A 13,179-nucleotide genomic window follows, 5' to 3' on the forward strand; every position below is an offset into this window, starting at 1 on the left:
CTGCCCTAACGCCCATCCTAACCCAGGCCACCTGCCTCTCCCACCCTCTTTTAAGCAACCCTCCCTTCCCCCACCTGCCCCCCCCCCCCAATTGTGGCAGGTCAGTGGGCACCGAAGCCCAGATCTCTGGGCCTGGGGACGCCAGGCTGCCCGGGTGAGCACATCCGCCCAGAACACCGTTAGCAAGGCCTGGCTCTCACCCCAGCCCTGCAAGCCGGGCCGTGCTGGCTGGGACGCTGCCGGAGGCAGGCCGTGCCAGGCTCTCAGGGGCTTACCTTCACACCATCGTTCTTCTTGTTTCCTCCACTCTTCCCCCCTGCGGAGGAGAAAAAGTAGAGGGTTACCAACACCAGGCAGGGCACCAGGGCCCACAGGGCGAGGAAGAGCAGCATCCACAGGCAGCCGGCGGGCACAGAGCAGAGCAGCGATCTGGGGGAGACCTCCTCCCCGTGCTCCTCTTCCTTCCTGGGCAGCCCCGGGGCTGCCGGTGGCCCACTGGCTGGGCCTGGGCTCCCCCCAGTTCTCAGCAATCTCAACTGTGACACTCTGGCCCCATGGGTTGAGAGAGGTGCCCAATGTGTCCCAGGACCGTGTGGTTGCTGTTTTAGTCCGGGGATTCCCTCTAGATCCCGGTCACCACCCGTGTTGGTGGTGGCCAACCCAGAGGCCTGGCTGCCCAGCCCGGGGCTGGACACTCCCTCCCCACCCCAGCCTGCTCTAATTTTAGCCCCATGCTGCTGCGGAGGTCATGTGTCAGCCCTGCCTACTCTGGACAGCTGCAAGCTGTGTTTTGCCTGTGACAAGAAGCAGATGCCCACTCCTCTGGGCCCATCCCTGCCAGAGCACCCATCCCTGGCAGAGGCCTCCCCACCCTCAAACCCCAGAGCACCATGCTGGGGCTGGCTGTGTCCTGGGTGTCTGGGAAAAGCAAAGCAATGACTCTCAGGGAGGCCCCAGCTGTCATTCCCCTTTCCCTCCCTTCTCACCTCCTGGCCAGAGCCCTTGGAGAGGGCACCACCCAGGAAATGGCATAAATGCCCAGCTCTGTGCAGTCTGACATCTGACTGCTTCAAACCTCAAGCAAACGGCCTTAAGTTAAAGGAGACAGTATCTAGAAGGTGCTCAGCACAGCACTTGACGTGTATGTAGTAGGTGTTCGGTAAATGGCAGCCACTCAAAGTCCTTCTCCTGGTGGCCCAGAGAGGGCGAGCTGGGAGGGAGGGGAGGAGAGGTACAGGACACCAACAACCCAGAGGCTTGGAGGGATGGGGCTCATGGGTGGTCCAGCTCCCCAGTCATCCTCACATTGGTACCTATGACCCTCTCAGGCTCTGATGGAAAATTTCCCTCTTGCAAAGTAAGGGGGGTGGGTTGAGTACCCCTGGATCCCAAAGCTGAAAGAAAGAAACAGATGCCCATCCTCCATGGGCTTTGTGGTCTCCCCTCAAGCCTCAAAGGGGGACCCTCTCAGCTCCGGCCCACTACTCCAGGACTCTGGGTCAAGTGAGGTCACATATCGTGATCTTTGAGAGAAGTCAGAAATCTGGGATTTTCTATGAAATCTCCTGGGTTTTAAGTGCTGGAAACTCTAAGAAAAAAAAATTTTTTTAAACATCATTGGCTCCCCCCACCAAGAACATAAAGAGAGGAGAACTAAGCCATGCCCTCCCCCATTTTGTGAGCTCTGGAATAGAGTTCCCTAAGGGCACTTCAGTTGTTAAAAAAAGACTCTGACTGCCTGGGTGGCTCATCTTTCAGTTTAAGGAACTACAGGATCCTTGTCTGGGCTGGAAGAGAGTTGGAAAGCAGTTCAGTGTGCTGGGGAAAGCCCACATCTGAAGTTCCAGGGTCTTACCCCATCCCACCGCCGGGTCTCAACCTCCTGGCTGGTTAAATGGGCAGGTGGACCCTCCTTCAGCAAAGCCAGGGGTGTAGCTTCCCAGAGCCAACCGCTTGTGGTGGGAGCAGCCATGTGTGCACAGCAGCCCTCTCTGGCTGGCCCCAGCCCCAGCGCTAGCCTGAGGGCCCCTCAGGTGAGCTTTGCTATATCTGCTCAGTTGCCCCGTCAGCCATCCTGGGCTCCCCAGAGAGAAGCCTCTGGCGGGTGCTGGCCGCAGCCCTCCCCAGCGTGCCAAGGGGAGCTTCTTGCTAAGCCCTGACACTAATCCCTTCCCCTTCTGTCTTCGGGTCCACATGCCGCCAGTCATTGGGCACTCCCCGCCTTAACCAGCCTGGCTTTGGCCAAGGCCAAAGGCTTCTACCCTGGACTCCTTGGTGACCCAGCCTGGTAAGGGCACTTGCTCTGGGGCAGGTCAGACCTGCACTGAAAGCCTGCCTCTAGCAGTGTGACCCGAGGCAAGTCTACCTCCCTAAGCCTCTGTTTCCCCACTCAGTAAACAGGGATGGCAACTGTCTTGTCACAAAGGCCACCTGAGTGAAAGCATGGGGATGGCTTAGTAACTGTGGGGAACAGGAATACTGGTACTTCCTGGGCCTGGCTCAGTCCCTCTTGGACCTGTCCACCAGCATTCAGGAGGCCTTCTCCTCTGGCTGGCCCAGTCTGAGAAACCCAGCACTGCTGTGAGCTGGGGAAGCCACACTTAACCTCTAACCCTTCCTGGTGGGCCCTTGGCTTGCTGACCTTTGACCTTTACCCACTTCCACAGGTTTGCATCAGGTGAGTTAAGCCTCTAGTCATGGGGTCCTCTGTAGCTCCTACTCTCCTCAGGCCCTCTGGCCTGAGGGCACCCAGATAGCCCATTTGGCAACTTGTCCAACTCCTGCAGGATATATTTGGGACTCTGAGGTCCTACCACCTACCAGAGAAGTTCCTGGTGGCCAGCATAGTGGTGAGGATGGCTCCCTGAAACAGACAAGAGGAGGGGATGTGGGGGAGAGGAGGTGGGAGATCAGGAGGGAGAGGAGAGACAGAAATGGGAGGGGAGTGGGGAAGGGAAGGCAGGGGCTCCATTCAGACACAAGGCCAAAGCCTTCTGCCTCGGGCCTCCATTTCTCCCACCCACAGCCCAGAGACCATCCCTGCCTCCCTGGAGAAATCAGGATGATCTAGGTTTTAGCTGGCACAGTTCCGGGGGCAGGGTCATCCTAGAAGCAGATATTAATAGGTTCCATCAGCCTGGCCATACCTGGTGGATGAACTTGGGGATACCTGTCAGTGGTGGCTCCTAAGCACCAAGGAAATCTCCTGCCAGGGCAAAGACAGTAGACCCTGTACCCCTCGGCCCCTCCCTGCCTCCATCTTCTGCCTGGGACACCCAGCTCCTCACTCCAGTACTAGTTCATTCTTCTGTGGCTCCTGGGCTCAGAACCCTGGAGGGTTCATGAGGAATAAGCCTCCTCTGTCCATGGGGGCAAGGACCAACGCTGGTTCTGACGCTGTCTGATCTGGACACTATCAGGGCCCACCAGTCTGTGATTTTAAGAATCACTGGTTCTGACATTTTGAGACTTCTGGGAAAGCTCCCACTGGGGGTTAAGGGTTAGACTCAGTTCTGGCATCATGCTGGCTACCACCCCCTTGGCCCATGTCCTTATCCCGAGCCACCATGCCAGACCTGGGAGCAGTTGGTTCTGAAGGAGCCGGAGGCCTCAGCAGCTGTCACTTAGCATGCTGATGGCCTCTCTGTTTCAACCAGCGGGGGATCCCTCAGTTGCTCTTCCTACCTGCTTACGGGGTCCCCTGGCAAGGTCTAGGCCAGGAGCTGCTACGGCCCTGAGAATACACAGAGCTGCCAAGAGGCCAGAGGCTCAGGGTCCATCAGGGTCACTTCCTTGAGGCCACAAGTCCTGTCCAAGTCCCTCAGCCATTCCTCTCCAGAACTTGGCATCTGGGACCTCTCACCCTTACCATGGCCTCCTGTCCAGTCACACATCACCCTCTGCAACCTCTCCCAGCCATGTTGAAACACTTGCCGTCCCCCTAAGGGGTCAAGCTCCTGCTTCCAGACTTCTGCAGAGGCTTTTCTCTGTGTCTGGAACACCTGCCCGATCTGTCTCCATACTGCTAACACCTGCTTATCCTTTGGGATCTTAGCTCAAAGGCCACTTGCCCAGGAAGCCTTCTGGGATCCTCCCCTGGTGCTTCGAGACCTGCTTCGTGGCCCTGCTATACACTCCCACAGCCTCAGGGTGTGCGGTCACAGCACTCACCACTGCCCCGTAATGTCCCGGTCACTTGTCTGTCCTCGCCACCGCTCACTGCCCAGCCCAGACAGCTGGTGTTCAATAAATGCTTGTTGACTCAATGAAGGAAAGAGCTAGTAAGCAGACCTCTAGGCCACTGTGGAGACCCAGGCCAAGTTACTCCTGCGTCCGGGGCGCATGGAGGGTGAGGACCTGTTGTTACCTTCAGTTTTCTCCTGGCGTTGAACTTCTTCAGGCAGTCCACGGTCTCCTGTCTGTGCATGCAGGAGGCCACGGTGGACCGGTGCTGGAGGAAGTTGGGAGAGGGCTTGTCAGTACAAGGCGGGACCTACCCAAGGGCCCCCCTGCAGAGCATCCTATGAATGTGGCTGGCATCTTTGGGGAATGAGTCTTTGTTCTAGGGGATGTTATAAACATTACAGGGGCTTAGCATTCCCGGCACTGGACGTTGGGTGCCAGTAGCACCCCAAGTCATGGTGCCAACCCAGAATACCTCCCACTGACACTTTCCCTATGAGAATCACAGCAGGATCAGTGTCCATTGGATTAATCCCCCTTGGCCCCATGGTGGGCCTGAGGGGCCAGGGGCAGGGCCGGGACTCCTTGAGGGCCTTAATCCTGAAGTCTGGAGGGGCTCCTGCGAAGGGTCTTACTGAGGAAGGCTCACCGAGATCCAGGGGTGCTTGAGGGCCTCAGCGGCCGTGATACGTTTGGACGGGTTGATGGTCAGCATCTTGTTGATCAGATCTTTTGCTTCTGGGGTGACGGTGTCCCATTCTGGTGATGGAAACTGGAAGGGGCAGAGGGGCCAGGTTTGCCCAGCCTACCCCAGGCCACCCCTGCGATCCCCCAGCCCCTGACTGGCAGGGGAGCAGGCAGGGGTCCTGCTACCCGTCCACTCGGGCGTCCACAACCAGGAGGACCAGGGATAGGATTTCCTGACCCCAAGACAAATCAGAACAATGGTCGGGGGAAAGGAGGCCTCCCTCTGCTCTTCTGAGCTGTGCCTTATCTGGGGAGCAGCAGGCCAGTGGTTATAGCCCAGACTTCAGAATTGGAAGATTGGGTTCAAGTCCCAAATCCGCCTCCTGGGCTGTGAGACCTTGGGCAAGTCATGTGACCCCTGAGCTGTCCCTAGATGTTGTGAGAATTAAATATGATATAAAACATATGACATAGCTCCAGAGATATCTGCTGTGCAGAAAAGCAGTATAGCTTGGTAGTTAGAAGCAAAGACACTAGAGCCAGACTGCCTGGGTGCAAATCCCAGCTCTACCATTTCTTAGCTAAGTGGTCTCGGCAGTTATTTAACCTCTCTGTGCCTCAGCCTCCCTATCTGTACAATGGGGTTAATAACAGTACCTATGTCAGGATTGGTGTGAGGATTAACTGCAAAAATATGTGGTAGTTATTATTACTATTTGTACATACAATATATAATATGTGTGTATGTATATATCTATAGAGAGAGAACCTGGCTCCTGGGGCCTGCCCATCACCCAAACTCTTGCCCCATTTTAGTGCTGCTTCTACCATCTAGGACCCCATGGACCAAATCCCATCACTTAGAGGCCCCAGTCTTTAGGCATAGCCAGCTCACTGCCTGGCCCCGGTCAGCCCTCAAGCTTCACCTGATGTTTACCCCCACCCCATACCTAGAGAGTGGCAGGAGGCCTGAATGGGTGGGGAGGGCAGGAGGGAAATACCCTCGGGTCTCTGATGTCACTGGGCCTTGGCTTTCACTGGAGGGGGCCCCTAGGATGACAGGAAGGCTGGAGAGAGGAGCAACACTCACATCATAGGCGCCGGCTTTGATCTGCTGGTACAGGCGGTGCTGGTCCTCATCCCAAAATGGGGGATAGCCAACCAGTAGGATGTAGAGAATGACCCCTGGGAAGGGACCAGGAGAAACTTCAACCTTCTGTGAGGAGTGATGGGGGCACAGGGAGGAGAGTGATGGGCAAGGAGAGAAAGGGCACCAGAGATGCAGGCGGCCAGGGGAGCTAAGGGGCCTTCGGATGGACTCACCGCAGGCCCACAGGTCCACAGGCTTCCCGTATGGGTCCTTCCGCAGCACTTCTGGGGAGAGGTATCCAGGAGTCCCTGCGAACCCTGCTCCCCAGACACACAGACAGGCAGACACACACACAGAGGTTGGCACGTAAGTAACCCGGAACGAGATCCTGCTGGAAGAGGGATGAGGTTGCCCTGGTGATGGGGAAAACACCCCTTGCCCCCCAGAGCCGGCCAAGGGCCAGAAGCCCTGGCCTGACAAGCCAGCGATACCGCTAGACCTGGGTGAACAAGACAGAGTGTATCTGCCACCACCCCACTCCAGACCCTCATGGCAGAAGTCATGGGTCCACCCAAGGTCCTTCCCCCAGGGTCCTGACTCAGCCACAAACTTCTGGCACAGCCTTCCCAGCAGCCAATACCCATTAATTGCTCAGGGCCCTTGAGATGAACTGTCCTTGCCTGTCAGCTCCAGGCTGAGCTGAACCCTTGCCCACTCCCCACCCTTCCAGGAGCTGGTCCTGGTATGGCGGGAGGCCCGGCCCTAACTCTGGCTTTGCCCTAAGTCCCTTAGAGGTAGGTCTCTTTTCTTTCTGGGCCTCAGTTTCCTCCTCCATCAAATAAAGGGTTTGGGATTCCTACCCTAAACACCTCCCAGCACTATTGGGAGAATCAGTTGAAATAACAGACACCCAAAGTGTTTTAACAAGTAATCATGAGAACAGTTCCTGTGTATTGAGTGTGTGTGCTAAGCAGGGCCAAGAATTTTCTGTGCTCGATCTCATTTAATTCTCACACACCTCGAGGAACATAATATTATTATTACCCTTTTTTACAGATGATGAAATGAAGGCTCAGGGGTGAAACGACTCACCCAAAGTCACAGACCTCCTAAGTAGCAGAGTTGGGATTCGAACCCAGAACTCCGGCTCTCAACCACTGATCAGTATTGCTCTCTAAAGAGTATTCCCAGACAGCTGAAAGGACTCAGTTATGTCAGAATCTCAGAGCAGGCTGGGTCAGCTAAGCTTAAATCTTGGCTCTACCTCTTCTAACCTCGCCGGATCTTCTCTTAGTTGCTTAGCCTCTCTTCCTCATTTGTCAAATCAGGATAATAATCTCTAGCACCCAGATTGTTGGGGAACCCATGGAAGCTGCTAGCCGACAGTGCCGGGTGTGCACCTGTGAGGAAGCCACGTTCTGTTTTAATGACAACCATGTCCCTGCACCTGGCCCCCAGGGAGCTAGCATGGGTGACACCCACAGACCTAGAGGCTGGGGGGTAGGACCTCTGCTCCCTGATCCCTGGCTGGTGCAACAGCCACCTCCAACCGGCCCTTACTTGGGCAGAGGGTTCCTAGAGGCCAATGTGTCGATATGAGGCTGGCCCCCAACACCCCTGCCACCCCTGTCCCCACTCACCAAACCATGCCTGCTGTTCCCCCTCCACCTCTATGGCCAGGCCAAAGTCCGCCAGCTTCACCGCAGCGCCCTTGAGCTTGGAGGCCAGCAACAGATTCTCCGGCTTCACAGAACCAGAGGGAAGAGGGGAAGGGGGAGACGAAAGGGCCAGAAGACAGTGAGCGGACTTAGAACGTCACCTCTGGGGGCCTGGGCTTACATTACAAGAGGAGCAGCTGAACAATCTAGAGGCATCCTGCCTGCCCTGCCACACCAGCCCCAACCATGGGGCTCTGAGCTGCCCAAAGAGAGGACTGCCTCATTGTAGTTCTCTGTCTCCTGCAAAAGGAAGACCCTTCCACCCGCTCCTCCCTCTTCCCTCGGGGTCTGGGACTGGGGCTGAGATGGTGGGAGAATAGCCACCACCACAGTGAGGAAAAGGAAACAACATTTATTGTGCTTCTATTATGTGCCAGCCATTTGCATACATCATCCTATTTATCATCTCAACAACCCTTTGGGGTAAGCATTATTATTCCCATTCTGCACAGTGGCCTTCTTACATGCCTTCAAACAGTCATGCCTGTTCCTACCTCAGGGCCTTTGCACTTCCTGCTCCCCCTGCCTGACTTGTTCTCCCTCTGAGCTTCACAGATCTGGCGCCTTCTCATCATCTGGCTCTCACTTTCATGTCACCCCCTCCAAGAAGCTCTCCATGACTACTCTAGCTAAACAAGGAGCCCCAAGGTATCTTCTGTCTTAGGTCCTTGTTGTTACTGTCATAGATCTCATCACAATTTATAGTGCATTTTTTCCACCTATCTATGTGCTTGTTCATTATCTGTCACCCCTGTAGAATGTTTCTTCTTCTTCTTTTTTTAAGAATGTGAGTTTCTTATGTGTCCTGTCCACCACTGTATCACCAGCTCCTAAGACAGTGGGCAACACATAGCAGGGACTTGAGTATTTGTCTTATGTATAAAGATGAAGAAAATGAAGCTCAGAGAGGTTAAGTGATTTGACCGAGACCACAGAGCTGGTAAGTGAGAGAGCCAGAATCGAGGCATATTTTGGCTCCAGAGCTATGCTCTGAACCACTCTGAGCTGAGAGATGGGGGACTTGCTATGTGCCACCTGCTCTGTGGGGCATCGAGGCTGCTGTCTTCTCCTGGGTCTAGAGGACAGGAAATCCCCCTCTTCAGGACAGAGAGTACCAAGAGTGGAAACTTTTCAGTTAGAAATCTTCAGCTTCTGAACACTGGAATTTCACACAACATTGTAAAATGATTATAAATCAATAAAAAATGTTAAAAAAAAAAAAAAAAGAAATCTTCAGCTTCTGATTCTAGTGCTGCGACTTCTATGCTAGGGAACTTGGGCAAATTATCGCACCTCTCTGAGCTTTGGTTTCCTCTCCAAAAGATGAGATAATGCCTGCCTCATGGAGTGACATACGGATTAATTATGATAATCCATATAAAGCGCTTTGCAGTGGCCTAAAAGTGCTTGAAAAGCATCAGTACACATATTTTGTTTTTTGCTTGGGGAGGGAGAGTGTGGGCTCCAAGTCTCTGGGGACTGCTGGTTTCCTCTGACCCCCTTCCTTACTGGGACTTCCAAGGGCTCCTACATCTGACCTTTCCACTGCCCAAAGCTAGGCAGGATGCAAACAAATATAGCTCCAACTGCCCCTTGTTAAGGCCTCTTTTGGCCTCTGGGGACTGTGTTCCCAACATGTCCTGGGTCTTAGTAGCTGTCCTGCCCTGATTTGATGAATGTGCCACTAATTAATCTATCCAGAGTGGCCTAAATTTGTGCTGCCTCTTCCTGTTCCTCTCCCGAGCAGGGGATGTGGTTTTAATGGGGACGGTTCCTCAGGGAGAGCCGCCCTGATGTCTGGCCAGAGACCCTCTTTGAGTGCACACTTGTGTGAGGGTCTGGACTGAACCACAGGGAGCTCATCTGGGCTCAGGTGTGAAGCCACAAATGGCTCATGACAGTCAGAGGTGCGCAGGGGTTCTGGTCAGAGCACTGTACCCCCAAAAGGGACCTGGACTGACCAGAGGATGCACAGGGAGGGCACCCAGGATGAGGAGGGCTTGGAAATCCCTTCCCGGGGGTGGGGGTGGGGGATGGAGAACAGCCTGCAGATGTCTTAGGAGCTGCTGCAAAGCCACCCAAGTGACTCCAGGGTAGAACTGGGGTTCACAGACAAGCCCCAACAGTGGGAAAGACTGAAGGAGTATTTCCTAATAATTCAAGGAGCTACCCCATAAAAAGTGAGTTCATAGTCATTGAAGGCCAAAAAGAAGAGGTTTGACAAATACCCAGCAGGGTCACCTAGAAGGGGTGGCTAGAGAAGCAGGAAGCCGACTGGGTGGCTTTTGGCCCCAGCCCACCAAGGGCATGTGATCCGGGGTCAGAAGGCCAGGTCCCCAGTCCTAGTTCAGGCACAACTGAACTGCATTGCATGCTCTTGGGTAAATCCCTTGGACTCTTTAGGGCCCAGTTTCCTACTCTGCAAAATGGGGGTGATGTTCCACAGTTACCAGGCACCGACGTCTCAAGGCCCAGCAGAGGAGAACCATGACGTGTGTGCTGACCAGGCAAGGCTGTGCAGCTGGTGCCAAGCTCAGACTCCACGTCTGCTTAGTCTGGTCCGTCTCCTTCAGGTGAGGACTCTGAGGGCTTGGAGGCCTGCTTTCCTACCCCACCACTCTGCTCCAGAGACCCGGAAACAAGATTAGCAATGCATCTGTGTATCAGGCATTGTGCCGTCTCCTTTGACATCCTCACCGACCCTGTTCTGAGGTTGCTATGGCAACTACCACTGCAACGAAGCTGAGGCCGTGCAGATGGAAAGTGGCCTAGCTGGGATCTGGATTCCACCAGAGCCAGCCTTGGCAGTCTACCGGCGTCTCACCTGGCCTGGCACAAAGCACATGGGCCTGGGATTCGGCAAACCTGGGTCTTGAGCCCAGATGCTCAACTTCCTGAACCCAGTTTCCTCATCTGAACAGTAGGGGGAATATTCCCCATCCAGCCCCACTCGGAGAAGCTAATAATGCCTCTGATAATACTCTGGCTCTGCAGGTGGAGGGAAGGGCAGGGGGCAGAGGAACAGGCTTCCAGGGAGCAGTGCCCTCAGGTGGGCCACTCACCTTCAGGTCCCGGTGCACCACCCCCATCTGGTGGCAGTGCAGCACGGCCTCCAGGATCTGCTGGATACAGTGACTGGGGAGACAGAGGCAGGGGTCAGGGTGGGAGTGCGGGCCTCCCCTGGGAAGCCAGCAGGAGGGAGTGCCCTGCCCCCAGGCACCACTGCCAGGCTGCACCTGGCACTCACCTGGCATCAGCCTCACTGTAATACTCCCGGGCCACGATGTCTTCAAACAGCTCACCTCCTGTGACCCTACGAAGACAGGCACAGAGTCACCCTCCCACAAAGGCCCCAGGTGCCACCTCTTCTGGAACAGTCTCCAGGGAGCTAAGGATGGGGTCAGTGACCTCAGAATCTCAGCCCCAAAGCAAGGAGACACAGGGGGTGGTGCCTCCAGCTACAACTCCCTTCCTGACTTCCAGTCCACCCTCTCACTGACCTCCTCCCCTCCACCCTCAGCCCTTCTCCCCAGCCAGGGGCAGGCTGGAGTTAAGACCGGGGATGGGGTACTCAGAATACATCACTAAGATTCATTAGGCGCCTAGGAACCCAAGGGCTGGAGCTTGTCTTTTTAATAGACTATTTTTTAGAGTAGCTTTAGGTTCACATCAAAATTAAGCAGAAGGTACAGAGATTTCCTGTATCCCTGCTGCCCCCACCCCTCCTCATAGTCTCACTCATCATCTCAAATAACTGTTTTATTTACAAGTGAGACCAGGAACCACCAAGGTCTATCAGTTCATGATTGTTTTTCATTCCATCGACTTGGCTCTAAAAACTTTAAATTTATCCCAAAAGGCAACTTTATATCCCCACCAGAAATGGAAAACCAGCACCACTGGCCACAAATAGAAACAAAACTAAATATATGATGATGAAAGTTAAAAGTGTTTGTTGGTGTGTCAGGAAAACCAGCCTGCACTGCTCGGGTGGCAGGCCTACCATGTTGTGGGAAACTTTGTATACATCCCAGGGTGGGGCCAGACTCACAGGTCGAAGATCAGGTAGTGGTGTCCCTCCTCAGAGATGCTGTCATGGAGCCGGACTGCAGGAGGGGCCGAGGCAGTCGGTTACACAGGACACACCGCTCTGCACCCCTGGCCTCCCTCTTACCCCTTGAATAGCCAACATCCCAATTTCTCAGACAGTCACTGAGTACAAGACAGTTATCAGGTGCTTTGACAAACAGATGTACATGGCTCACTGACCTCAGGCATTCCTGAAAGACTCCTCGGGTTCAAGACTAAGACCGCTGCTTTGGTCAAAGTTTGATCCCCTTCCCCATCCAACCCTCAGTTTCCCTGCTGGGCTGGTCAGCATCATGGAAAGAGACCATGGCTCAGATCTCTGCCACTTGCTAGCTGTGTGACTTTGGGCAAGTTACTACACTTTTCTGAGCCTCTCTTTCCTTGCCTTGACAACCAGAATGAAACTCCTGGAATGGCAGGCTTGCTGGGAAAATTCCGCGAGGCACACATCGGTGCTTACTTGGTGCTGGCCCAGAGCTAATGCCCCTGCTCTGCGTCCACGTCTGAGGAAGTAATAGAGCTGGTGGATGAAGGAGTGACAGCAGTCCCTGAGTTTCTGGCGTGCTGAGAAACTGTCATCTCTTCATACTTCATTTACCAAGAACAGAGGCAAGCTCCTAGGAGCCCAGAGCTTCCAAAATCACCCCCTGAGCTTCTGGAAAAAAGGGCCCAAGGCCTGGGGCTGACTTTGGGGGGGGACCCTCACCCTGCCAGCCAAGGGCAAATCCTCCCAGGACAAATTCATGTCCTTCCCTGCACCACAACCTAAAAATGTCCACGGAGGGGAGGGGGCGGCGTGTGGGCCCAAAGAATTATGGTGCATCGCACAATGGAAAATTACACAGCTGTTAAAATAACGCAGCAGTTACGTATCCACTGGTTTGGAATCATCTCTAAATTATGCTGTTTGGTGAAAAAGCAAAGTGCAAAACACTATGCAGAGTCATTTTTTAAAAGGATGTATTTAAGCTTGTGTATGGCATAAATCTCTCTGCAAGGATACAGAGATGTGAGCATTGAGGGTGCCTTGGGGAGGGGAATTGGGACAGCTGGGGTCATGGGCTGGTGAGACTTTTCACTGTAAACCCTAGTGCCATCTGAATTCTTGCCATATGCATTATTTCTGACTCAATATCAAGTCCCCTAAATAGCTTATGGCTCTCGTATCTGCACAGAACATTTGGAGAAGCAGGCATCAAATATCCCAGTGGGTGCCTACAAGGCAGGGGAAATGGGGACCAGAGATGGAGGATGAAGGGGATGCAAATTTAAATAAAAATGTTTTTAAAATAGTAAATGATCTATATAAGTAGTAACTGAAATACATTTTTCAACTATTTCAAAGCAACACTAAAAAGCAGGTAGCCTAAGAGTAAGCACATATAACATAATCCTGCTTTGATTTTTTTATCA

At 53.9% G+C, this 13,179-nt stretch overlaps 1 protein-coding gene across 3 annotated transcripts in view; it reads right to left on the minus strand.

Annotated features, from left to right (window-relative positions):
• Nucleotides 1-13,179, minus strand: part of CAMK2A (calcium/calmodulin dependent protein kinase II alpha) — a 60,649-nt gene that overhangs the window by 20,966 nt on the left and 26,504 nt on the right. For all 3 annotated transcript variants that reach the window (XM_031449336.2, XM_031449338.2, XM_064484437.1), the window contains exons 4-13: nucleotides 11,729-11,783; nucleotides 10,925-10,990; nucleotides 10,740-10,812; nucleotides 7,600-7,702; nucleotides 6,193-6,276; nucleotides 5,960-6,054; nucleotides 4,832-4,954; nucleotides 4,367-4,450; nucleotides 2,821-2,863; nucleotides 276-316 (exon numbers count right to left, since the gene is read on the minus strand). In XM_031449336.2, coding sequence (XP_031305196.1) covers nucleotides 276-316; nucleotides 2,821-2,863; nucleotides 4,367-4,450; nucleotides 4,832-4,954; nucleotides 5,960-6,054; nucleotides 6,193-6,276; nucleotides 7,600-7,702; nucleotides 10,740-10,812; nucleotides 10,925-10,990; nucleotides 11,729-11,783 — 767 coding nt within the window. The remainder of the gene's footprint in view (nucleotides 1-275; nucleotides 317-2,820; nucleotides 2,864-4,366; nucleotides 4,451-4,831; nucleotides 4,955-5,959; nucleotides 6,055-6,192; nucleotides 6,277-7,599; nucleotides 7,703-10,739; nucleotides 10,813-10,924; nucleotides 10,991-11,728; nucleotides 11,784-13,179) is intronic.

The sequence above is a fragment of the Camelus dromedarius genome, chromosome 3, assembly GCF_036321535.1.
Source record: "Camelus dromedarius isolate mCamDro1 chromosome 3, mCamDro1.pat, whole genome shotgun sequence".
In the NCBI taxonomy this organism is placed as follows: domain Eukaryota; kingdom Metazoa; phylum Chordata; class Mammalia; order Artiodactyla; family Camelidae; genus Camelus; species Camelus dromedarius.